This window comes from Camellia sinensis, chromosome 1 (genome assembly GCF_055761805.1).
Source record: "Camellia sinensis isolate YWXY chromosome 1, ASM5576180v1, whole genome shotgun sequence".
Lineage (NCBI taxonomy): Eukaryota > Viridiplantae > Streptophyta > Magnoliopsida > Ericales > Theaceae > Camellia > Camellia sinensis.
In genome coordinates this window covers 142914821-142941778 of record NC_138961.1, presented here as the reverse complement: position 1 = coordinate 142941778, position 26958 = coordinate 142914821, and the positions used below count along the sequence as shown (strand labels likewise).

Below are 26958 nucleotides of genomic sequence, written 5' to 3'. Positions count from 1 at the left end.
GAAAAGTGCCAGAAATTTGCTCACCAGATCCACCAGCCAGCGAGAGAATTGCTCCCCCTTACAAGTCCTTGGCCGTTCGCACTCTGGGGATTGGATATAGTGGGGCCACTCCCAGCAGCCCCGGGCAATCGCAAATTCTTCATCGCCGCCACTGACTACTTCACAAAGTGGGTTGAGGCTGAACCACTGGCGACCATAAAGGAAAAGGATGTGAAGAAGTTTGTCTGGCAAAATATTATCACTCGCTTCGGTATACCCAAGGCCCTCATCTCGGATAATGGCACTCAATTCAATGGAAAACTCTTTCACAGATTTTGCGAAGAGCTGAAGATCGAATTCTACAATTCAATGCCGGCCTATCCTCAATCAAATGGTCAAGCAGAGTCCTCAAACAAGACCATCCTGGATGGGCTGAAGAAGCGGCTTGAGAAAGCTAAGGGGAAGTGGGCTGAAGAACTCCCTAATGTGCTCTGGGCATACCGCACTACGCCAAGGCGGTCGACCGGGGAGACACCATTCGCCTTGGCTTACGGCATGGAAGCCGTTATCCCGCTGGAAATCGGTATGCCAACCATCCGGTCTAAGAGCTTCCAGCCAGATTTGAACGAGGAAGCAGTGGCATTGGAGCTTGACCTAGCCGAGGAAAGAAGGGAACGGGCTCTGATCCACATAGCGGCCTATCAGCAAGAACTCTCCAAGAAATACAACAAGGCCGTGCACCCCAGGCTGTTCAAAATTGGGGACTGGGTCTTAAGAAAGGTGATGGGCAATACGGTGGCCCCTGGCGAAGGACAGCTCGACGCAAATTGGGAGGGGCCATACAAGGTGACTGGCCTAGTAGGCAAAGGGGCATACCACCTAGAGGACTTAGACGGTAAAGCTATCCCCAGACCATGGAATGCAGCCAACCTTAAGATTTTCTACTTTTAAAATGTAATTGCTTTTGTTGCTTAGCTTTCTAGACCTTAAGCCTTTTGGCACTTGATATAAGAGATAGCACTGCTTTTTGTAATAAAAAATAGCCCTATCGCTCTTTTAAATTATATCTTTTTGTACGAATGACATGGCAAAGCTACCGGACCACTATGGATGCCAGGGGCAGGGAGACCAACCTGCGCCGGAAGAACTGATTTCCACTCGCCGGTATAGAAATAGACCGCACAAACAGTTGGTGTATTGTCCAGTGAAATAATTGATGTATTGTCCAATTTGCATAATGCCCGAGCTGATTTTTGCTCACCCAATGGGGATGTTGGCGTCATGACCAACTTAAATGAAATATTGGTGTTCTGACCAATTCACAGGCCGAGCTGATTTTACCTGGCCTAAGCGAAATATTGGTGTTTTATCCAGCCAAAAAGAGCCAAGCTGACTTTGCTCGGACAAATGAAATGTTGACGTTTTTCTCAGCCACTTGGACATATTGGTGTTCTGCCAATCTCCGAAGGCCAAGATGATTTTCGCTCGGAGAAAGGGCCATGGTACCTGGAGTTTTATCAAAATGAAAAGGGCCGCGCAACTCGAGCAAGCCGAGCAGTATTTTGCTCGGCCAAAGTGAAATTTTGGCAATATGTCCAACCTACTGTTGGGCTGAGCTGAATTTTCCTCGATCACTTCAAAATATTAGTGTTTTATCGCACTTACAAGGTCCGAGCTGATTTTAGCTCGGCCAAGTGAAATGCGACGCTCATCCAAAAATTGAAGAAATACTGATTTTAGCTTGGCATGTGGCGCGGCTTAGCCGACCTACCAGTTATGATTCGTGACCATTTGAATGAAGAAATTTTGCATGTTGCAGCCGAGCAGAAATTGATAATCAACGAGCAACAAATTTAAATTTTCATTGATAAGGGAAATTGCATTACAAGGTGGGGTCGAGCCCGGTTACATTCAAAAAAAAAAGAAAAAAAAAGGGATAGAAAGGAAGAGGGGGAAAGCGTCAATCTAGTTCGATGTCAACGGTTTGCACGGCAGGATCAACTGTCTGCTCGGTCAAGCCCTCATCGGCCTCATCGTCAGCGCCTTCCCCCGCAACACCCTCCCGCTCGGCCACTTCATCTTCGGCCAGGTCAGAAGTCTCAGGAGAAGTTTGACCGGCAGGTTGCGCGGCGGCAGCCTCTTCCTCAGCTGTTTTCTTAACCTCTTCCTCGGCGGCCTTCTTCGCCTCTTTGATGAGCCTCTTTTGTGCGGCGCTGGCGTAGGCTTGCATGTAAGGCGGTATGAAGGCAGCGGGCGGATTTTGGAACATCTCCGCATCCTGACCAAGGCCAACTTTCTCCACGGCATCTTTCCAACCGCACTGGAAAAAGATGTCCTTGGTCGCCTGAACCTGCCATTCGTAAGTCTTCTCGCACTGTGCATACCCCCGATCTTCAGCGGCGTCAACTGCCTTATCCTTCTCCTCCTTATGGGCATCACAGAGTTTGCGCAGCTCGACAAGGTACCGAGCCTTCATCAACTTCACGGCCAGCTGTTTATCCTCTTCAGCCCAGCCCAACTTCTGGCTTAGCGTATCGCGCTCGACCTCGGTCGCCTCTTGCACGACCTTCAACTTGGCTATTTCGACCGTTTTGGCCTTGTTTTCAACAATGGCATCCCGCAGGCTCTGCCGCACTGCGATCATTCGATCATGCGCTAAATAGTTCTTTTGCACGGCCTGAAAACAAATGAAAGATTGTAAGCGTTTAGAAAACCAAGCAAAAACCGGTCAACAACTTGCAGAAAAAAGAGTGGAAAACTTACCAAAACGATCGATTTTGCCGCCGAGCGAAGCACCTTCAAGTCGGACAGCTCGTCGTGCTTCTTCATGTCGGCGGGAAGGATCAGTCCCTTGGTCATGTTGAAATCGAGGGAGTAATCCTTGTCCGCGTACACTGAATCGGCCTCAGAGACAGCCCGGCCTTTGTACTTGATCTCGGGCGCCCAGATCGGGGGGCTAGTTGGGGTTTTGGATGGCCCGCTGATTAGTTGTTCGGTCTGGTCACCCAACTCGGTGGATGCGTGCTCGGTTGAATCTTCGTCGACCAGTTATTGCCCGGTTTGGTCTTTTCTCGGTCTCTTCTTCGACCGGCCTATTAGATGTTCGCTTACAAGAGCCAGCACAGCCCCTTCCCTTTGCTCAGCTGGAGTGGAGGAAGTCCCCCCAGATACCTCTGGTGGTTGGGAGTCGCCCGGTTCTCCGGTGATCATTGATTTGATTGCCCAGATTTTTGCCATTTCTTGTTCGGCGGTGAAGGGAACAAGTTTGATCGCTGGGAGATTTGGATCTGGTTCGGAAGAGGGCACACGAAGAAAGTTAGTCACCCTGCTCTTGCGCGATGATGTGTAGTGATAGGTCGGTTCGAAGCCGAGGAGTTTTGGAGACTCCCTTTCCTCGGTCGGATGACGAAGCAGAACTCTGATGGCCTCTTGATTAGCTCGGGAGTAGTCGTCGACCAAGAGCTTGTAATCTGTAAAAAGGAGGACAAGTGTTAGATCTGCAAGAAGAAAATCAGTGCAAAAAGAAAATAGTGCAGTTTGCCGAGCTACTCACCAGCACTGTCAAAATCTTTCCTAATATACCAGCCCGGTATGGGCGCCTCGGTGTCCTCATAATGACCGGACACCCACAAGAAGTCATCGTCGTTTGTCTCCTTATCTGGGTTACCCTCTATGAATTTTGCTCGGCCCTTCTTGACCTTCAGGTACCAGCAAAACCCACCCTTATTTTTGCTAAGGCTGTATTGATGTAATATCTCGGCGAGACCGAGCTTGAGATCGAGCCTCCTATTCAGCTCGGCCACACCGTTTATTATCTTATACGTGTTGTTCGAGACTTGGGTCAGCCTTGTCTACCTCAAAAATTCACAGATCAAGGGTTGGACCAGGAAGCGAAGCCCTCCTTCCACGATGGATACGGTCGTGAAGGGGCACCGATCTAGGTCACCCCATGGGGTATCTCCCTTCTTGGCCAGCTCTAAATGAACATCGTCTAGAACGTTGTACTCCTTACGAAACTCGGCTAGTGCACCAGGCGAGCTCACTATGAACCGGTATTTCCCCATCTACCTCGGTTTTACTTATTTGGTGGTTTAATTTGTATCTTGGCAGAAAATTTTGGTGTATTTGCTCGGACTTTAAGCTCCACCAGTGGTAATGCTGTAGGGGCCTGGTCGGTCCTAGTTCTGCATTGTTAAAAAATAAGACTAAGGGTTAGCGCGGCATAAATTGCACGGCTCCTATTTGTTCTCCTAGCTCAATCAAAATCCAGGTTATATGTGGCCGGTCTACCCCCTATCTTGGCTCGTCTATCCGGCCGATATGGCCCTCCTAGTTCGGCTATGACTCCCTATATCCAGCTCGGTCGCGGCCTCAACGGGAAGCCGCAAACTGATCTTTGCTCGGCTAAAGTCTTATTTATGGATCCAAGTTACCTATTTAGCTCTGTCCTACCCAGATTCAGGTTGTTCATCCTAGATTCAAAGTTGGTACATTTTACTCAAAGAAACAAGGGGCATGAGAGCCCCATCTGCTTTTCCGATTCCAGTTCTAGTTCTTCCTAGGGTATGCAACTATTGCCCTAAACAAAGTGCATGACGAACACGAAGAACACAGGCTTGAAAACATGAAGAACACGAAGAACAAGGGGGAAGGAGCTTACCGACGACGGAGTCCAAGGAGGGATCAGTCAATCACGAGCTCAATTGCAGCTCCTGAGGGAGCAAAAACGGATGTAGAGGAGGCAAAGAGGCAACAACGGCAGCAATGGCAGAAGTTGGGAGGTCTTGAGAGCTAGGGTTTGGGGGCTCGTGGTTGGAGATGAACAGTGGAGGGTGTTTGACCCCTCGTTTATGTGTATAAAAGTGGTGGGAAAGCCAATGGGCGGCAGTCATTTGAATTTCGCGCACGAAAAGACAGCTATAGGGCTGCACGTCACTAATGGCGTGAGGCTACGTGGCACCGCAAGGGCGACTCTATCAATACGGCTGTACGACCCTTGACAAGACTATTGAAGCAAGGACTGACCAAATAGGATAGCTCGGTAACGGCTTCGAAACCAATCACACTCGGCTTGGTACTGGCGCAACTCAGGGATCGTTAGCTCGGTCACGGTGGTAACCCCAATCACGATTAGCTCGGATGGGATTAAGGGGCAATTGAGAGGGTAGATTTGCACCGGACAGTACGGCCGAGCTACGGTAGCGCAGGTGTCGCAAACCTCTCGGTGCCGAGCTATCTCCTCGATCGGCACGGCCCTCCGGCCTGTCTTACACGGTCGAGGTAGGTTTGCCGACCAGGCATGGTCTAAGGCCTGGCCGAGCTGTGACTGTTAGGCGTTCGGCAGTAGGCGTGCGTTAGCACGGCGCGACCGAGCAGATGACAGTCCGGAAAGAGTCTAGGCCGGGAAGAGGTCGGCGTGCGCCCGACTGGATAGCTTGGAAGCTCGGTCATGTTCTTTGTGGTTGTGATTTTCTCCCAAGGAATAGACCAGTCTTGGTATGCCGGTCAGGTGTGCCACTTGAGCCAATGGCGTGAGGGGGAGGATATCTGCTCCAGGTACGCGTCAGTACCGTTTGGCAGTTTTGCATGTACTGGATGGAGGATTTAGCCTTTACACGTGTAGGGTGGTGGGAGGCGAGCACCGCCACCTGTCCAGGGAAGGACAACAGAGGTAGTGCGCGCACAATCCTGAGGCTGCATGGCCAGCCTAGAAAAGGGAGGGGAAGATGAACGTTAGAGGTAAGCAATTGATGCCATCAAAAAACATACTCTCTCTCTAACGGCCTTCTTCTTCTTCCTCAAGTGATCTGACTTGGTCGTCGGAGGGTCTATCCGGCACACCACCGCCGGGCAGCTCACCGTTCTCTGTGTTACCAGGTTAAACGCCGTCACGTGAAGCTTGGACTCCAAGGAGTACGGAAAGCAGAGGATATTTCGCCCCCGTACAATAAATAATAGAAAAGAAACAACAAAAATGATGACAACAACAATAATTCCACATTTGAACTACTGTAACTGTCTCAACATTCAGCATCCAAAAAACAAACATTGAACTATGACTAACATGTTTCACAGAAGACTCAATTTGCAAAGACAAAAACCTCTCAAATTGAAGCTATATTCAGTATGGCAATTGTCTCACTGTAGAGAGAAAAAAGGTTGAAGAGTTCAAACAGAAAAAAAGCAAGACTAACAAGTATTGATTACTAAAGGGCTAACCAAAAATAAAATTGAAATTGGATTGAATGAATATTGGCCATTATAAAGAAGCCGCAAAGGATTTCATCATGAAGAGGATGTCAGAAGCACACCTTAATTCTTGTGCTTTTAACTTCACTTGTTCTGTAATGTAAGAAGGGTCATAAGCCTCAATATTGATGGACACAGGAACCTGGGTGAATTTGTACAAAACCAAAATGAACAGAGAAAATTAACTACCACAACAAGATAACCAAAATATGGCACCCAAATTCATGACATTTTTTAGGCTAGCATATGAATTCAGATACTCATGTTATGCATTAAACAAAAGAAGCAAAAATAAGGCTGAAAAATAAAACAAAGGTTAACATCCCTAACCCAAAACTTGGCAACAATATGTCCCTGCTTAGCTTTTTAGGAGGAAAAAGAAGAAGGAGCTCATAGAAATAGAGGACAAGGTCCATCCACAAGACTTACAAAAAGCTAAAGTCAAATACAATCAATAAGTCAATGAAGCTCATAAAACATACAAGATCAAAGTTCGTAAAGAAAAAGGTCTGCTATTAAAAAAAGCACTCTCTATAACACAGTTAGATGAGAGATTTCAAGATTATAATTATGCTCCAAACAATTGTGAAGTCTAGGTATAAGCCCTAAATTTCTGTACGTTGTAGTTTCTTACTATTCAATGAGGTTTCCCTAACTGAAAGATCCTAGCTGAACACCCTAATAAGCCCCTAAATAATAATTTCTCCTCCAACTGTACGTTATTTAAAAAACCAGATCCTGCATTTTAAAGTTCTAGGAATCTATAAAGTGGGTGATACTAAACATTTAAACAAGCAACCAACAAATACATTGCTGGTAATGCCTTGGTCACATGCACCCACGGCGTAGTCTCATGCATCAATAATTTTTATTTTTAAATTGATGGTTGATTGTTTAAATGTTTTAATGTATCCAGAATTTTTATGCAGTATGCTCACCAAAAGTGTGTTCAACACTGGTGCAATGAGAAAGGAGACATAATTTGTGAGATCTGCCATAAGATATGATTGTTGCAGCCTACTTATTGTTGTACTTATTCGTATGGTATTTTAGTATGGCAATATATGCTTGTTGAATTTGAACTGTGATAGCTGTACGTTATTTACATGCTAGTACAAATATGATTTCAGAAATCATTTTGCACCCTCTTTTGATTACATACTTGTAATAACTTAACTCTTCATCCTTCATGCTTATCCAAAAAAAAAAAAACTCTTCATACTTTGTGATCGTCTGAGAACAATTTTCAATAGTGAGATATTGATTCCTCAATTGCAAGCCTCTCACTTAGTATCCTAACTCCCATGTACCTGCACCATTTATCTCCATAGTACTTATCAGTGATAACCTTTATGTATTTTATTTCATGGAACAGAGACAAGATGGGGTCTCTCATCTGAGAGCCTTTATGTATTTTATTTACCTGCAAGTAGACGTTTTGTAATGCAAAAGATCTGTCAGGAGCAATTATTCATGTATGTTTGTTACGTAATGTAGGTACCATGGTTCCTGGAATCAAGATGGACCGACGGAAGAGAGCAACAAGTGGCAACGTATTATCAGCCTCTGAAGCATGTGCACAGGAGATTGGCACCCCACTGACATTCTCTGATGAGACCTAACCACCAGATGATACACAAACAGTGGTGGACGAGACACAACCAGGTGGAGTGGGTAAGAGCATTGAACTTAGTTGTAAGCTAAAAAAATTGGTTTTTTTTTTTTGGGGGGGGGGGTGCATAAGTCATCAAGTAAGGCGATGAACACCACATAAAGACAAAGAAAAACAAAGAAAAAAAAAACCAAACATTACTTTGCACATAACAATGACACTTCCACAACAAATAAAATATTAGCTAAACAACCTTGGAATCAGCTACAACATCAGCAACCGCCAATTGAATATTGGCCCAGCTGCATCGATAGTAGCGAAATCGAAGTTGTAGCATAATTTATGTTTGACTTTATGCAGCCAAACAATAGCTGGCAGCAACAGTAGGCAGCAAAAAAACTAAGAGGACCCACAATGGCTACCTTTTTTTTTGAAGTTCATTAGCAATACTTGTAATTTGTGACTTCCTTCCCCTTTTATACCAGGGCAAATGAGGTTAACTCGTGTATGAGGACCAACATTAGGCAAAGGAGTGCAGAAAAAAATTACTAGGAGAAAGGGGGAGAAATTACATGTCTATGTCAATCGCGTGTTAAACGCAATCACAGGAGGGAATGTGACCCCAGCGACGAATGAGTTGGGCCTTCAAATTAAACGGTTGTGCCCTCTTTAGAGCGTGAAGTCATGGAGAAAAATTGATCAAACTATCAAAGATGCGGTCATCCAAGCGGTGCTAGTATGAGAATTATCTTGCCATAATGTCTTCATTATGTTATTTGTAATTGCATAAATTAATTGTTGTACTAATTCTCTTATTATGTTTGTAGGACAAGTTTGTTATCGGCAATGATTTTGATAATGATGAACAAGCTCAACAGATCCTCGATAGAAAAGCATAGTTGCTATACAAGGATTGGAGGTACAATCTAAAGCAAGAGTTCCTCGAACTTGAGGAAAAGGGTGTTGATGACCCCTATAGTCATCCGCCTAGTGGAATGAGCTTGGAGGACTGGAAATATCTGATTGATGTTGCTTGGAAAGACGAATCTCACTTGGTAACAAATTAATTAGAAACCTCATTATTGAAATTAATTTATGTTTTAATATGTAAAAATGCTTATCCAATTTTTGTTTTTTTTTTTTTTTTTTTGAAACGCTCAAAAGCTGGTAAAGCGAATAGGGGTATGTTCCCCTATAATCATACAAGTGGATCGCGATCATTTCCTATAGCAATGTCGCTTATGGTGAGAAGTTAATTTACTAATGTAATGGATGATTGATTCTTCTGGATTTTGCATATTACCAGGTACTAATTCGTCAATGGAATTTTTCCAAACCTAACAGGCAAATGAGGATGGAGATATAGATTTTCCTGAATTTTATAAGAAACAACACAAGTCCAAGAAGATGGGAGATTGGATTGACCCCAAATGTGGTGAGCTACATGTGAGTATTGAATGTTGAAACCAAGTGTGTTGCATAACTATTAGTAAAGTTGTTTTACATTCCTTCTCCCATCTTGACTTTATTGTTTTGTTGCCATGACAGGGTGATATGGTGAATCTACAAGTGGTAGCCACCGATGCGGGGATGCCATTGACCCACGAAGAAATATCAAGGCAAGTGCTTGAGGAAAAAAAATTTACTTGCGTGGATGTGGGATAGGCCCACAACCCTCGTCCATAGCTTCTAGTGCGGCACAAGCACGTGATAAACATATGTAGTCGATGAGAGCGGAACTGGAGGTTCTTCATTCGGACTGTCAAAGAGATCACGATGAGTTGCTAAAGGAGAAAGAGGAGCGCCAAAGAGATCACGAGGAGCTATTGAAGGAGAAAGAGGAGTGCCGAAGAGATCACGAAGAGCTATTGAAGGAGAAAGAGGAGCGCCAAAGAGATCGGGAGGAAATTATGAGGGAAAGAGAGCAGCTGATCAAACAAGTCGATGAAGAAAAAAAAGCACGGGAGGCACAACAAGTACAACTCAATCATTTGAACGACGTGGGGTCACGACTCACAACCCTCTTGGAGGGTTCAGATGGTCATCCTACTATTCGGTAAGCAAAATTTTGTTTGACAAGCTAGTTCAACTTCTACAAAAAATATGGATCATGTTGACATAGAATTGTTTTCTAAAGTTGCTATGCAAATAATTTTTGGTTATGTGCTTCGAATAGGTTTGGAGGCATAAAGTGAGTAGACTTTGCAGCAGCCGACGTGGTGTTTTGATACATTACACAAAGGACCGTAATCTGATTTCCATAAGGTAACCACATGATTGGAATGAAATATTAAGTTCCCCCAAAAGTAAATACGATGAGCCTATGAGACCAGTTACTATATTAGCTGTGATATCCAATTGAATGTCATTTCAAATTTAAGACTAATTGAATAAACCAAGTTAAATTGGAATGACTTTTGATTTAGTACAATATAACTAGTACAATAGACAAAATACTACCATGAGGCATATAGTCTTTAGTATGCAATACTATTAGCAACACCTTATGTACTATAGACAAAATACTACCTTGAGGCATCTCCATGTAGATTTTGCCCATATTTCGGTATCCGCATCTTCAATCCCTATAATTGTTCTAGTAAACCTTCAATTCATCAATAAATTATATGAATAATATGTTTTATAAATAACGAAGGCTCAAATATTACACTATGAGAAACATCTAAAAACAATCAATTTTCAGAAGTCCCTACAATGCCAAGAAATCAACATAAAAAATATATTAGTTCAATTAGTCTCCTATGTAAAATGTCGTCTTACCAGAACACCATAAACTTAGCCGGAAAAGGCCTTCGAGGACCGAAATTTGAAAGCAACCCCCGAACCACTGTGGGGATGGCACGGGTAGCTTCCTCGTGTCAAATAGGACCTATAGGGACAGACGGGACGTAATTAGCACGTGTACGTTGGGAGTTGGCGTGAAAAACGCTATAAACTTAGCCAAAAAAGGCCTTCAAGGGCCGAAAATTGAAAGCAGCCCCCAAACCACTGTAGGGATGGCACGGGTAGCTTCCTGGTGTAAAATAGGACCTGTGGGGACAGACGGGACGTAATTAGCACGTGCACGTTGGGAGTTGGCGTGAAAAACGCCATAAAGTTAGCCGAAAAAGATGTTCGAGGCCCAAAAATTGAAAGCAGCCCCCGAACCACTGTAGGGATGGCACGGGTAGCTTTCTTGTGTCAAATAGGACATATAGGGACAGACGGGACGTAATTAGTACGTGTACGCTGGGAGTTGGCATGAAAAACGCCACAAACGTAGCCGAAAAAGGCCTTCGAGGGCCGAAAATTGAAAGCAACCACCGAACCACTATAGGGATGGCACGGGTAGCTTCCTGGTGTAAAATAGGACCTGTGGGGATAGATAGGACGTAATTAGCACGTGTATGTTGGGAGTTGGCGTGAAAAACGTCGTAAACTTAGCCGAAAAAGGCATTCAAGGGCCAAAAATTGAAATCTACCCCCGAACCACTGTAGGGATGGCACGAGTAGCTTCCTAGTGTAAAACAGGACCTGTGGGGACAGACAGGATGTAATTAGCACGTGTACGTTGGGAGTTGGTGTGAAAAACGCCATAAACTTAGCCGAAAAAGGCCTTCGAGGGCTGAAAATTGAAAGCAGCCCCCGAACCACTGTAGGGATGGCACGGGTAGCTTCCTGGTGTAAAATAGGACCTGTGGGGACAGACAGGACGTAATTAGCACGTGTATGTTGGGAGTTGGCGTGAAAAACGCCATAAACTTAGCCGAAAAAGGCGTTTGAGGGCCGAAAATTGAAAGTAGCCCCCGAGCCACTGTAGGGATGGCACAGGTAGCTTCTTTGTGTCAAATACGACCTGTGGGGATAGACGGGACATAATTAGCACGTGTAGGTTGGGAGTTGGCGTGAAAAACGTCATGAACTTAGCTGAAAAGCCCGTCGAGGGCCGAAAATTGAAAGTAGCCCCCGAACGACTGTAAAGATGGCACGGGTAGCTTCCTCATGTGAAATAGGACCTGTGGGGTCAGACGGGACGTAATTAGCACGCGTACGTTGGGAGTTGGCGTGAGAAACGCTATAAAGCTTATAAAAATATATTAAAGCTTATATATTAAAGGTTACAAATATATATGTACATTTATGAATAAAATACATATATGTTTACACATTAGACTAAACTTGACTTGGGGCTCATGCTTGACTTGGGAAATTTCTTTGCACTTTAAATGTACACTTTCAATACAATTTAAAGTATAAAGAAACTATATTGAAATTCTTAAATTCAAACTATAGTTAAATACAATTTCAATTACAATTGACATGCTTGCAATTTGTGTTTTGTAGATGGCTATAACTTTTTGTTTGCAACTATGTTTACAATGGAACTAATGGGTGTAGTTTTTGTTGTGTAGATGGCTTTTGGCATTGACATGTGGATCTTCTATTTTTTTGTCCGGAATATAATTCACAATTTTGCAAGGATTTGGGAAGTTTTTTGTCGCCCTATACTTTTTGTGTAGACTGTGGATGCATCGTACATATAATTTTTGGCAGGGTACATAGTATTTTTGGAGCTTGTATTAATTGCTCTGGTGGTATATATGTAGATTACCTTTTGCCATGGTACATATTACCATGGTAATTTGTACCTTGGCAAATGGTCATTGCAATGCGTAGTATAGTAAAAATGTTGTGTAAGGAGGACATTGTTTTGGTAACGTATTTGGAATGTATGACGTTATTATTTGTAATTGAAATATATATAGTTGGCTTGTATATCAGTTTACATTAGCAAGCGTTCTTTTTTGTGTGATGGTTGTAAGTGAAACATGATTACGGAATAGGTGATAATATATATAAGTTGTATACAAATTACAGGTTGCGGTGGATACATACAGGTTCTAACAAAATTTATTAAAATGAAAAAAATAAAATATAAATATAAAATGACGTTTTTGGTGACAAAACAATTGATAGTCAAAAGAGAAATAAATCTTTTGGCGACTAAAATATTTAGTAGCCAAAACAAATCGAAAGACTTTTGGCGACTAACTGTTTCAGTAGCTACAACTCAAAACACTTTTGGTGACAATAATTTTAGTCGCTAAAACATAATAAAAAGCATAGGCGACTAACCTTCTAGTAGCCAAAGAAGAATACCCTTTCTGCGACTAAAAATTTAGTAGCTGAAATGAGACTATTGGCGACCAGTCATTTCGTCGCCATAGATATGTTAAGTTTTCGCGACAAATGGTTTAGTAGCTAAAGAAGTGAGTTAAACAAATTAATGCACCCTTTGCGCGACTAATATTTTAGTCGCTAATGTGAGTCATCAGCGACTAATGCTCCTTTCGTCACTAATACTTTTTACTTTTGCCTACTAACGTGTTAGTCAGCATTTTGTAGTACTTTTGGCGACTAAATGTTCTTTAGTCGCTAATGCCTTCCGCGACGATGTATCCCCGACAAAGCTAGCGACCAAAATTTTTGGTCAGCAAAGTCTTTTGGCGACTAAAATCAGTACTTTTGGCGACTAATATTTTAGTCGCTAAAAATGTATTTTCTTGTAATGATTGCCATCTAGACCAGAAAACACTACACAATTATTGTTGTGAATCTAGCTTCGAGGAGGCTAAGAGAAATATATCAATAGTAAACACAAGTTCTCACCGTGAGCTTGAACAATTTAATGACAGTTTACCATCATAGAATGGTGAGAAGGAAGTCTTTTGACCCTCGATGAACACAATCAATATTCACATGAAAAGTTGCATATCACTGGTTAATCAAATACTAGGAAGCATGAATACATATATGAGATACGGATACGACACGATACGAATATAGTGATACGACAAAATATTTTAAAAAATAAGATACGAGTACAGTTAAGATACGCTTGTGAAAATATTTCTTTTAAAATTATTAATAGTGAGTTACACATAAGTTAGAGAATGTTGATAAACCACAATATAATTTTATAATGCAAAACACGCTTTAAGAATTAGGTATTAATTTAAACTATGTTTACCTTTTAAATTTTTCAATAGGTTTTGCAAATGTTTCATTTCAATATCAAATCTAATATGTTTATATTACAAATTTACAATAATAGAACAATCCACAACTTGTCCTTGTGCTTTTTTCCGTTAGGTACTAATCAAAAATGTTGTATTCAAGTTTATTTGCTTATTTATTTATTGATATTTAATTTTACTACTGTTATATAGGGAACATGCATAAAACAATTAGGATACATTAATTTGACAAATTCTATTATTTAACTCACTATGTTCTTCTTATCAAAGAACTAAACAAAGTATTAAAAAAATATTCTTATATTTATTCTTAAAATTATATTATATTATAATACTACGCTAGAAATGCTACAACTCTAATTGCATAAAACAAGTAATATGTGACTTTGAATATCTGATATTTCAAAAATTAATAAAAAATTAATTAAGAAGTATCCGATACTTTTAATAAGTATTCGATACATATCCGTGAGTATCCAAGGAATATCAATATCCGATACGGATACGATATGGATACGTCACCCTATTGGAAGTATCCGTGCTTCATAGATCAAATAATGACCATGTAGATGATTTCAAAAAAGGGTCAGCATCAAGGCTTATAGAGTTGCGGCATGGCTACCTCATTGATCTTTGTTTTTCGTGTAGGTTAGAGTTCTTATCTTTTGCTATTCTCATTTTGTGCCTTCTGGCTACTTGGTTTCTATGGACTGCAGGAAGTGAATCACGTGATAGAGGGAGAATTCTAAAAAGTATGGTAGACACGTAAGTGACTCTAGACCACCGAAGCTGTGTTGGGTAGGAATGGCAACGGGGCGGGGCGGGGCCGGGGATCACACTCCCCGTCCCCGATCCCCGATGGTAGGAATTTCCCCGTCCCCGGTCCCGATCCCCGACGGGGAGTCTCTCACCACCCCCACCCCCGTCCCCTAACGGGGATCGGGTTTCCCCGACCCCGTAAATTCCCCGACCAAAATTAAAAAAAAAAAATGCAACAACAATTTGAGCTTAAATAAAATACAACAACAACAATCATCTTCAGATCTGTCAACAAAAATAAAATACAACAACAATTTGAGCTCAGATCTGTCAACAAACACATTCAGATCTCTTCAACATATATCTAACATATATATCAACAACAACAACAATCATATCTCTTCATCATCATCAACAGAACTCGGAGCTATACTCAACAGATCTGAGCTCAAGTATTTATTCAACACTAGATTTAACATATATAGAACAGATCGAAACAGATCTGAGTTAAAAAAAAAAAAAAAAAAAAAATTAGGTGAGTGAGATGGAGGGATGACGACTGAGGTTGAGGTTGAGCCTCGCCGCCGATGCCGTGAGAGGAGGAACAACGGCTGAGGTTGAGGTTAAGCCTCGCCGCCGATGCCGTGAGAGGATGGGCGACGGCGATCGGCGGTGATAAGATGAGGGAGCTCCCCGCCGTGAGACCACCTGCGTAGAGAGAGGGAGAGAGAGGCTGAGGTTGAGCCTCGTGACGTGAGACCACCTGCGTATGAAGAGAGAGAGAGAGAGAGAGAGAGAGAGAGAGAGAGAGAGGAAGAGAGGCTGAAGTTTGAGTGATGAAATGAAATGAAATGAATTAGGTGAGAGGAGAGAGACAGACTAACATATATATATATATGGTGAATATTTCGGGGAATATGCGGGGATTTATACGGGGAAATTCGGGGCGGGGACGGGGCGGGGCCGGGGTAACCTATCCCCGTCCCCGGCCCGAAAATGATCGGGGATTCAATTTTCAATACCATCACCGGCCCGTGGGGAGTTTTTTTCGAGGAAAAAACGTCCCATTCGGGGTCGGGGGGTCGGGTCCCCGTCGGGCCGGTTTCAAATTGCCATCCCTAGTGTTGGGTGAGAGTGGCCTTTGGAGGAGAGAGTGGTAGTAATGGAGGTTTGGATGTGATGAACCAAAGTGTCCTACCCAAAGGAGGAGATTGATTGCGTGTGGTGGTTAAGCCATGAAGGCCAACTCTCTAGATGTGCCAAGGACACACACTGCATGCATTGTTATTTTTAGATCATGCATAGACATTAATTTTGAGTGTTACCAATGCTTGCTAATGCCATGACCAAGCTTGACTCTTAAAATTGTGCTTCCAGCTAAAAATTGCTTCTTACTTCTATTTCCATAAATAGAGTAGTCAAAAGGATCCATTCTAGCTTGATTATATGTATTACCTAAAACATAACTCAATTGGTATTGGGTTTGGTGAGTTATGAATCTGCAGGTACTTGCACCATCTGAACTTTGCAAACAATTGATTATACACATATCAGTGGTTGAATATTATGGTAAACAACCTATAAAAATAAAATAATAGAAAAACTCCAGAAATAAGGTTTTAACTGCCGCTTTGTGAAATTATTTTAGAATAGAAACTTGGTCCACCATCATAGTTCATTATTATCTTCCATGTCCACTGCATATTTTCAAATAAGAAAACTGTCATACAAAGGCACATCAAACTATCATGGGTACATTAAAAACACATTGAGAGCACACAAGTGGACACAAGAACACACAGTCCTACAAGGAGAATATGGATAGAGAGCAAAGCAGAGCTTAAATTTATCTATAGGATAAACATTTCCTCTGACCAATTCACATATAAAATCCACCTGCACTGCCTGCAATATACTACAACCACAGCCCATTGGAAGTACACACAAAATAGCAGTACCTGCTTGAAAACAGTGCTGGTTTCAGAGCTCTGAAGGCCAAGTAGAAGAAGTTTATGTATTTTTTTTTTTTTTTTGCTCTAAATAATTTGAAACGGTAGTATAATTGCTAGGCTCATCCCTTTTTCGATTACTATAAGGCTGACCACGGGGTACAGGCAAAGAGAACAACATGCAAACGAGCCATGTTGAAGCCTGTGTAACGAAGAGGAAGCTTTAATTCTTACATAATAGGATTTCCACACTAAAATAGTCTCTGAAATATATACAACTAAAAGTCTAAATACATACCTTCTCCCAAATGTTTCCCCTGATATTGTTCTGACCTTCCTCCTCATAATGACCATCATCACACACCCAAAAATGAGTGTCACGTGGACACTGCACATTTGCTAGCTGAAACATGATACATGTAGGTTAGAGTTGACTTCACATAGACTACATACTTAAGCTGGTGATATAGACAGGCAAAAAGGGGGCAAGTTATAAAGTGACAGTCCGAAGTGTTCTCTTGTTAAAATTTATCACCTACTTCACCCACTTGAACCTACTCCACTAAACCTAACTCACTACACCCACTTAAACCTACTCCACTAAACCTAACCCACTACACCACTACCACCTCACCTACTCCACTAAACCTAACCCACTACACCACTACCACCTCCTCTCCACCTACTACTCCACCTACTACATACCTACCTCCTTTAAATCTTCTATATATAGGACTCATTGTAAACACAAAATAAAACAATCAATAATACAATCAATATCTATACAATTCTCTATTTCTCTTTATACATTAAATTTTTCTACATGGTATCAGAGCAGGTTTAGAACCTAGTATTTTCGCTTCCCCGGCGGGCGGCAACCTCACCTTAGCCGCCCGCCGGACCTCAACCTATTCCGCTGTCATCTCTATCAATACATATAGCTTCCAGTTCGCCGCCACCAGAGGCGACTTCTCTACATACAAAGATCAACCACCTTCTCAACCTTTTAGTTCTACTACTGTGACCCTCTCTATGATGGTTTTGGTGTCTCTGCAATGTGGGCTGTTCTTACTATTGTTGTTGTCTTTGACTTCTCTGTGGGTGCAACACTTGGAAGGGGTGTAAATAGGGGTTTTGCAACACTGCTTGCTAGTACTCTTGGCGTTGGAGCTCATCGAATTGCTAGTTTTTCTGGAGAAATATGTGAGCCCATACTACTTGGGCTTTTTCGTCTTCATACTAGCTGCAGTAGTGACATTCATAAGATTTTTTCCAAGAATGAAAGCAAGATACGATTATGGGCTGCTGATATTTATATTAACATTCTGTTTAATATCAGTATCTGGTTATAGAGATGATGAGGTGTTAGAGATGGCCCACAGGAGGCTATCCACCATACTCATCGGTGGTGCCAGCGCTGTGATTGTGTGTGTATGCATTTGTCCATATGTGGTGCTGGTGTTGTCAAGGGCTTCCAGCCATCTATCTATCAGGCAAATAATGGTGGGGCCAATTTTGTGGCACATGGTTAGAACCTTTTCAGAGGACTACAATGATTTGAATGTTGAGCCTTCGTTTGGAGAGACCAATCTCGACTTTGAAGGCAGAGAGAGGAGCACTAAGGAAAGCACACCCATTCTTCTTTTATTTATTTAATCACACTCACCAAGTTTGTTTCACTCTCATTATCACATCCATACACACCGGTATCATGTTGTCTTCAACTTTCTTTTATTTATCATTTTAAAATACACCCTTATCATGTTGTTCCCCACCTTCTTTACTTTATATATATATATATATATATCTCTTTTTATTATATTCTATTACTCAAACTCTCCTCCATTTGATTTTAAAATCACTTATTTTTTATTTATTTTTTCCAAATCACTTTTCCTCCTTTTTACATACCCCCACTTTATTTTTGAAACAATCACCCTGATATTTTTCATATAATCCATCTATACATATTTTTTTTATCTATTTTCTTTCTCCCTTGTTTTCTTTCATTTTATTTTTATTTTTTCAACACAACACTCCCAAAAAAAAAAAAAAAAAAACATTTTACAAACTTGTCATTTCTTCATGCCGGGGATCAACCCCGATCAGCATTTTACACCAAAAAAAAAACAAAACAAAACAAAAAAAAAAAAACACACACACACACACACAAAACAACCACATCCACAGGCGGGATTTTGCTTCTCTACTCTGCTGCGGGTCGCTTTTTCTTGCCTCCGTCCTGGGCGGCCCTTGCCGGTGCTGCCTCTGTGTTTCCCGCACCCACTCCACTGGGCACGATCACTACTCCCTGCTCCTCCACTGCAGCATATGGCGGACCTCCAAATCGGAACATAACGGTGGCCTTCCGCTTCAGTTCCTTATTTTCCGCCTTTAGCACACTTATCTCTGCTCGCGCATCCTTATACATGCGTTGGAGTAGAGCCAGTTGGGCGTTTAACTGCTGCACCTCATTTGTCCTACTCTGCAGCCGGTGCGACAAGTTTGTGACCGCAGTCATGGTTTCCACACATGACTTCAAAGTATACTGATTCGCCTCAATATCTGATTGCGCTGCCATTCTTTGCTCCACAGACCGCATAGGAAAGGTCAACGGAGCAAACTCAGGGGCGTTTGGTTGAGGTTCAAGGGCAACCGCACCGGTTATCTCTCTTGTGGACTCGTTGAGGTCGGGAAAGAGAGTAAGCAGACCACGGGAAGAAGAGGCCATGTTCTGGGTAGCTGGACGGGAAGAAGAGGCCATGTTTTTGGGTTGCTAAGTGTTTCAGAGAAGCAGCGATTACCGATTGGTACTGTCAGACAAGGTTGGTTACAGAGTGTTTCAAGATTTGCAGCTCTTCGAGACAAGCTCTCTGAGAATGCAGAGGTTTCAACTGGTTTGTTATGCTTCCAAGCCTCAACCTCCGCTTCGGTTTATAAAGACCCTGACGAAGAGGCCGACACGCGTTCTGTCGGTCACGTGCATCGCCGCGTGTCTGGCGCGCCTTTTGATGGCTCGCCGCTCGATGATTTCTGTCGGGCACATCTTTTGATAAAGTGGGCGCGCCTTTTGAGGGCGCGACTTTTGCGGGCTCGATATATATATCTACATGTATATCTTTTGGGCAGCCTATATACACACTCATACAGTGTCTTCTACATCGGTCCGACATGACCCTATAAACTGTCCCGACATTAATTCCGGTTAGCTCCTTTATGGGTCCGACAAGACTCTGTAAACTGTCCCGACATAGATTCCGGTTAGTTTCTACAAGGGTCCGACAAGACTCTGTAAACTGTCCCGACATTGATTCCGGTTAGTTTCTACAAGGGTCCAGCAAGACTCCGTAAACTGTCACAACAACTGTCACCACATTGTCTGCTACAACGGTCCGACATGACCCCATAAACTGTCTTCTACAACGGTCCGACATGACCCCATAAACTGTCTTCTACAGCGGTCTGACACCGCCATCCAGTGTCCTCTACACCATTATGACACCACCATACAGTGTCCTCTACAACGTTATGACACCACCATCCAGTGTCTTCACCAATGGTCTGACACAACCATACAGTGTCACCTATCCTCTTTTATTTTTATGTATTTTCTTGTTTTGTAACTCTCTCCAAACTCAAGTTGGCTAGTTCCTATCCCCCTTGAGTTTGCGGGGGGCTGTTAAAATTTATCACCTACTTCACCCACTTGAACCTACTCCACTAAACCTAACCCACTACACCCACTTAAACCTACTCCACTAAACCTAACCCACTACACCACTACCACCTCACCTACTCCACTAAACCTAACCCACTACACCACTACCACCTCCTCTCCACCTACTACTCCACCTACTACATACCTACCTCCTTTAAATCTTCTATATATAGGACTCATTGTAAACAAAAAATAAAACAATCAATAATACAATCAATATCTATACAATTCTCTATTTCTCTTTATACATTAAATTTTTCTACATCTCTCCAGAGGGAAAGTGGGAGTACAACAAGGGAATAGAACCTGACAATGGCGATCAACACACAATGTGAATGCAAGGCACATGACATGGCAACCTCAAATAAAATGATCTGTCAATACACCTGTACTGAAATACATTGTGGGCATGTGTAACGTCCCCACTGTAAGACTCATCCTTCAATTTCAAAAAGTAAAAGAATCCGGAGTACTGACCTTTCTCTTCCATTGATATAAACTTCAGTGTTGCCATTGCTCGCATAAGGACCGAGTTTCCCAGTAAAATTTAAGTTTGAACTTAAAATTCGACCCGATTTTTCTCCCTCCTGTCATATCAACACAGAGAGTCTTACTGGTAGCATTGGCTAAAAAATCAAGTACGCCAGGTTAGTCCCATTTGATGGGATTTGGAAGAGGTAGATTGGCAATCTCTGGCATAATGTGCACAAAATGGCTGCCCTCATGTTCGAACCTACAACCTCAAGGTTAATAGGTCGAGTTCTAACCAGTTAACCAGTGGTCCCTTGCTAACTGGCAGCATTGGCTATCCACACGCGTGTGTTTGTGCGCGTGCACACACACAAAAAATAATAATAATAATAAATGAATTATTCTTCATGTATGTAGACACAAATTTTAAAACATGAAGTGTTGCAACACATTTCAAAATTTATGTTACAAATGTCTACTGTTTAGTTTTTTTTGGACTAAACAGTGTTGATTATTTGAATAGCAGGTTCTTATTTCCGATCTGTATTTCAGATCGTTAATTACACATTTTATACAAATGAAACTTCCAATTAATGAAGAACAAAATAAATAATAAAAGACAATTTAAGAAAAATAAATAAATATTTTATTAAGATTGTTATGAGTTTTGAACCCTCGAATACAAAATACAGTTTGGGTTTGGAACCCTTTACCTATTCATCGCCATTAGCGTAGGTTCTTGAGTTCTCTAGGCTTCTCCTCTTCTTTTTTGTAACGATTTGTTTAGCTCTCAATTTCTTTCTCTCTCTCTCTCTCTGATTTTTTCACTTCTGATTTTCTCTCCCCCATCTTGTGTGATGGTTCTCATATTTATGGAGGGCCATCAGGTGATAGGAATGCTTCATCTTCAATTTGAATTTCAAATTGAATGATATTTGAATTTCAAATTGGATGAGAGCGCCATTTAAATTTTGAATAATAATGCTATCTGATTAACCGGATTGATCTTTGGGATTTCATCCTGTGTGGTGTCCTTGCTGTAGGCTCTACATGTGTCATCTTTTGTAGGCTCCACGTGTCATTTGAGCATCTTAAATAACGTCGTTAAGATACGACGTTGTTTTATTTATGCACTTCAACGGAGCAAGTTAATCATTTTGGGAAGTGATTGCCTACAACAATCTTATCGTAAGCTCTATATGTGTCATTGACTGTATTTGAAATTTAAACATAAATTTGGTTTAAAATTTATGTGCCAACAAATGCCCCTCGTGACTTGCACAAGTGAATTTGGCACTTTTATCTGAATGATCTTTAGGTCTTGGATGGGATTATTTCGTTGCTTTGGTCCCTAGCCCTTTTTTTTTTTTTTTTTTTTTTGGGTTGACGGCTTTTTTATGAGCCCTTTTACTTTTGTTGCATGGGTCCTTTTTGTGGACTTGATCTTTTTTTTAAAAAAAAATAAAGGGTTAATTGCCCTTTATAGTCCATGGGCTAGTTACTTCTGTTGTATGGGTCCTTTTTTGTGGACTTGATTTTTATTATTATTATTATTATTATTATTATTATTATTAGTAAAGGTCATGAGTAAGGTCCAAGATTTAATTGGACGTTTCCTTTTGTGGACCTCCAACTTGCCACCATTTCTTTTTACAGCAGATTTTTTTTTTTTTTAGGCCATAATGGACCTTTCCTTTTCTAGGCCACCATTTTTAATTGGGCCTTTTCTTTTGTGGGCCTCCAACTTGCCACTGTTTTCGATACAACATATTTTTTTTTTTTTTTTTTTTATCTAGGCCATCATGGACCTTTCCTTTTCTAGGCCACTATTTTTTTTAATTGGGCCTTTTCTTTTGTGGACCTCCAACTTGCCACTTTTTTATTTATTTTTTATTTTTTATTTTTTTACAATAGATTTTTTTGTAGGCCATCATGGATTTTTCCTACACCATCATGGACCTTTCCTTTTCTAGGCCATTATTTTTAATTGGGCTTTTTCTTTTGTGGGTCTCTTTCTTCATTCCGTGTAGGTTTACTTTTCTTTTTGAAAGAATCTCCTAAGTTTTTTTTCTTTTTATATATATATATATATATATTTTAGAATCCTTGTGGGATAGGGCTTTACACAAAACTGTTTTTGAATAAACCTGAAACTCTTGGAACAAGACTTCAATCCTATATAAACTATCCTTCTTAGAGAGACACATTCAAGCAAAAAACCTTTGCTCTACAAATACTCTGCCTTGTACTCGTTATTGTGCACATAGTTTGGTAAGTCCAGCCATTCTCTCTCCTCTCCTTCCAGCAAAAAGAGTACCTTAAGGAATACACAAGGATCTTTGCATATTAGGTATGCTTTTTTTTTTTAACCCAAAAATGAACACAGACAGTTTTTTTTTTAGACCATGAATCTAAATAGGCCAAACAAAGCCCTTGTCACAAAGCCTTCTTCTTTTTTTTTTAAAGAAAAACAAACCAACACAGGTTGCCCTTTTTTTTTTTATTCCCACACTAACTTCATTTTTTTTTTTCAAATAGTTTTTTTTTTTTTTTTTTTTGGGGGGGGGGGTGATGGAGGGTTTGTTTGAGGACTGTGGATCACGCCCCCAGACTTTAGAGCGGGGCCAGTGGTTGATGATGATTCCTCAAATTCATATCATCGAACCCCTGGATATCTCTCTTCTCCCAAAGATCCTACTCACAGAATCAATTTCCCTTCTAAGAGTGGAGCTGTTCCCAGTGAGATGCTTTTTAGGTACTGGGCATGCAAGAGGGCATCTGAGCTATTAGGCTAGGTTAAAGATGTATTCCAACAGTGTGCACCAAATTGGGACCGGTTTTTTTTTTTTTTTATAAAAAAAAAACCCTTTTTTTGTAGACCATAAATCTAAGTAGGCCAATACAAAGTTTCAGGTTTTTTTTTTTTTAAACCCCTTTGAATAGCAGGTTCGAGGTGTTTTAAAACATGAAATGTTTCAACACTTTTCAAAATTTATGTTACAAATGTTCACTGTTTAGTTTTTTTGGACTAAATAGTATTGATTATTTGAATAGCAGGTTCTTATTTCCGATCTGTATTTCAGATCGTTAATTACACATTTTATACAAATGAAACCTCCAATTAATGAAGAACAAAATAAACAACAAAAGACAATTTAAGAAAAAAAAATATATTTTTTATTGAGATTGTTATGGGTTTTAAACCCTCGAATACAAAATACAGTTTGGGTTTGGAACCCTTTACCTATTCATCGCCATTAGCGTAGGTTCTTGAGTTCTCTAGACTTCTCCTCTTCTTTCTTGTAACGATTTGTTTAGCTCTCAATTTCTTTCTCTCTCTCTCTGATCTTTTCACTTCTGATTTTCTCTCCCCCGTCTTGTGTGATGGTCCTCATATTTATGGAGGGCCATCAGGTGATAGGAATGCTTCATCTTCAATTTGAATTTCAAATTGAATGATATTTGAATTTCAAATTAGATAATAGCGCCATTTAAATTTTGAATAATAGTGCTATCTGATTAATAGTATATCTGATTAACCGGATTGATCTGGGGTTTCATCCTGTGTGGTGTCCTTGCTGTAGGCTCTACAGGTGTCATCTTTCGTAGGCTCCACGTGTCATTTGAGCATCTTAAATATCGTCGTTAAGATACGACGTTGTTTTATTTATACACTTCAACGGAGCAAGTTAATCATTTTGGGAAGTGATTGCCTACAACAATCTTATCGTAAGCTCTATTTGTGTCATTGACTGTATTTGAAATTTAAACATAAATTTGGTTTAAAATTTATGTGCCAACAATGTACAAAAGCAGAGTTGAAATAATGGCCTGTGTATATAACAAAATAATGATGCATTTACCTTTCCCCAGAGACCAGATTCTTTGTCATACCAACATCTACCGGGCTTCAATTTCTGTGGTGGTAAAGAGCATCCAAGTAATTCGGCCATCTCATCTGGCTTCAGAGGGAGCCCATTTACAATCAGCTGCTCTGGTCGAAGCTGATTAGCAGCACATTCTTTCTCTGCTTTCTTCATTTGCTTGACTTCTAAAGGACTGAGCAAACCTTGAATGTTTAGCAAGTTTGGACCGCTTTGATTCATCAATTGGCTCACCAATGCAAGTAACACATTTACGTCCTTCTGGCATAGAACCCATAGCCCTAAGCACACAATTGCTGCAATACTTTGCATCACAAACAAGCCATGACTCCTTTGTTTCCCACTTCCCTTTTCCACACCTATAACAGATTCTTCTTTTCTTTTTCTTCTTCTTTTCCCGGGAAACCCCAACATATTCAGGAAAAACTTGTTTCTCCACATGGTCTTTTCTTTCTGATCTATCCAAAGTATTGAAAGTGACAACCGGGGCTCTCCTTACTTCATTAACTAACTGTTTAGAAGCATTATTTGGAGGATTGTGAACAGAACCCGGAGATGCCGAAAGGGAAGCAGAAGAAAAATCAGGGTTCTGCAAGACAGACACTACAGACTCTGAACTTGTAGATACTCTTGGACTTTGAATAGGAGGACTTGTGACACCAGAAAAACAAGACACTGGCAAAGGGATTGGTGCAATTACAGGGGCGACATCACGGGTCACTGATCTTCATGATTCTGAGGGCAGTTCTGCCATTGACGCAGTTGGAATCATAGTTGAATTTACATCAACAGGTTCAAATCTAGGAAGCTCGTACGAAACCGGGGGTCCATTATACTCTATTGCTATTGAGTAATCAAGGTGAGACTCATCTTCCTGGAGGGGACACCCGGGGGGAGCATCTTTCTCACCATCTCCCTCCAGTCCTCTCCTCCATCTTTCTCCATCTCTATTCCACCACAAGTACTACCAATTACCCACAAAATCTTAAACTAAAATCTCAAACTACTACTTCTACAAAACACTCTAATCACACAAAGCAACAAAATAGGCTTCAACATCAAAATAACTGAACATGTGAGCTGTTGCACAACTTTGAAAACCAATAACCACTATGAGTCAAACAAAGAAAGAGGAAATGTTGCAATCAAACCACAAGTCAACAAGAAATACCCAACAAAAGGGGGGTTGAATTTGCTACTTGTAGTAGGGCATTCAAACCAACTCCAATTGACATCCACAACCAATGAAATGGCAGCATCAACCGAGTCACAATCCGAGGGTCATCATTCAAAATTGAAAGAATTAATCACAAAATGATCAAAGATTAAAAACCAAATTCAACAGTCCAAGCTCGAATTTTAGCTACTAAACCCCAAAGCATATATATATATATATATACAGAAAGCTGAAATCTGCTAAAATTGAAATAAAAAATACTTTAAAAAAAACATGTCAACGCTAGAAGAAATCACCAATTTTGAAGTGGGAAATCTTAAAAGTTTCAGAGTCAAACAAACAGCCAAACAAATCAAAAACCCAGAAACGAAAACAGTTTCAACCATGGATATATGTGTATATATATACATACATAGACAAAAAGGAATAAAGAAAACATGTGGGTTATATCAAAAACGAATCCAAAAATTTTACTTTACAGTGAAAATTCGACTTTTATAAAAGCGAAGCTAGAGAGAGAGAGAGAGAGAGAGCGTGTGTGTCAAATATATGTATCTGAGAAAGGGACAAGCTGAGAGACTGAGAATCTGATAAGCTCTTACTTTTAAAACCTTCGAAAGCTCTGAAGTTCAAATGGAGCAAAGACCCTTGTGTGCGTCCACCATCAAGGAAAAAAAAAAAAAAAGAAAGAAAAGAAAGCTTTGTGCAGAGAAAGAAAGCAGCAAGGGCTAGAGAGAGGCAATTCGCTGAAAACGAAGCAGAGATAGCGAGAGATGGGGCCCAGACAGACATTTTAGAGAGAGAAGCTTGTGGCAGCATTTAGGATCAGAAGAGAGAAAGATGGGAAGAGGTAGGGCGGACCTACCACCACAACTTTGAGAGAATCTGAGAGATACGGATAGTGCTACATCGTGCTGTGTCGAGTTTCCTTGAGTGCGAGCTTGAATCGTTTGCTTATCGAGATCGAGTGAAATTCGAGATAACGTTTACTTTTTTTTCTAGTTATATTTACAAAAATTTTATAAATTAATTTTTGTTTATTTTTAAAAAAAATAAATTATAAATGCATTTAATAATTCACAAAATGTTTAAAAAAACTTAAAAGTATAAAAAAAAAAAAAA

General features: G+C 40.9%; 1 protein-coding gene across 1 annotated transcript; it reads right to left on the bottom strand.

Annotated features, from left to right (window-relative positions):
* Window positions 1-16279: 16279 nt before the first annotated feature.
* LOC114302948 (extra-large guanine nucleotide-binding protein 3) lies at window positions 16280-25748 on the bottom strand. The gene is given in 6 exon segments (XM_082885776.1): window positions 16280-16788; window positions 16885-16989; window positions 20782-20891; window positions 24639-24843; window positions 24845-25544; window positions 25547-25748. Coding segments are annotated over 5 exon segments (1077 nt in total). The 5' UTR covers window positions 25605-25748; the 3' UTR covers window positions 16280-16788; window positions 16885-16985.
* Window positions 25749-26958: the final 1210 nt, after the last annotated feature.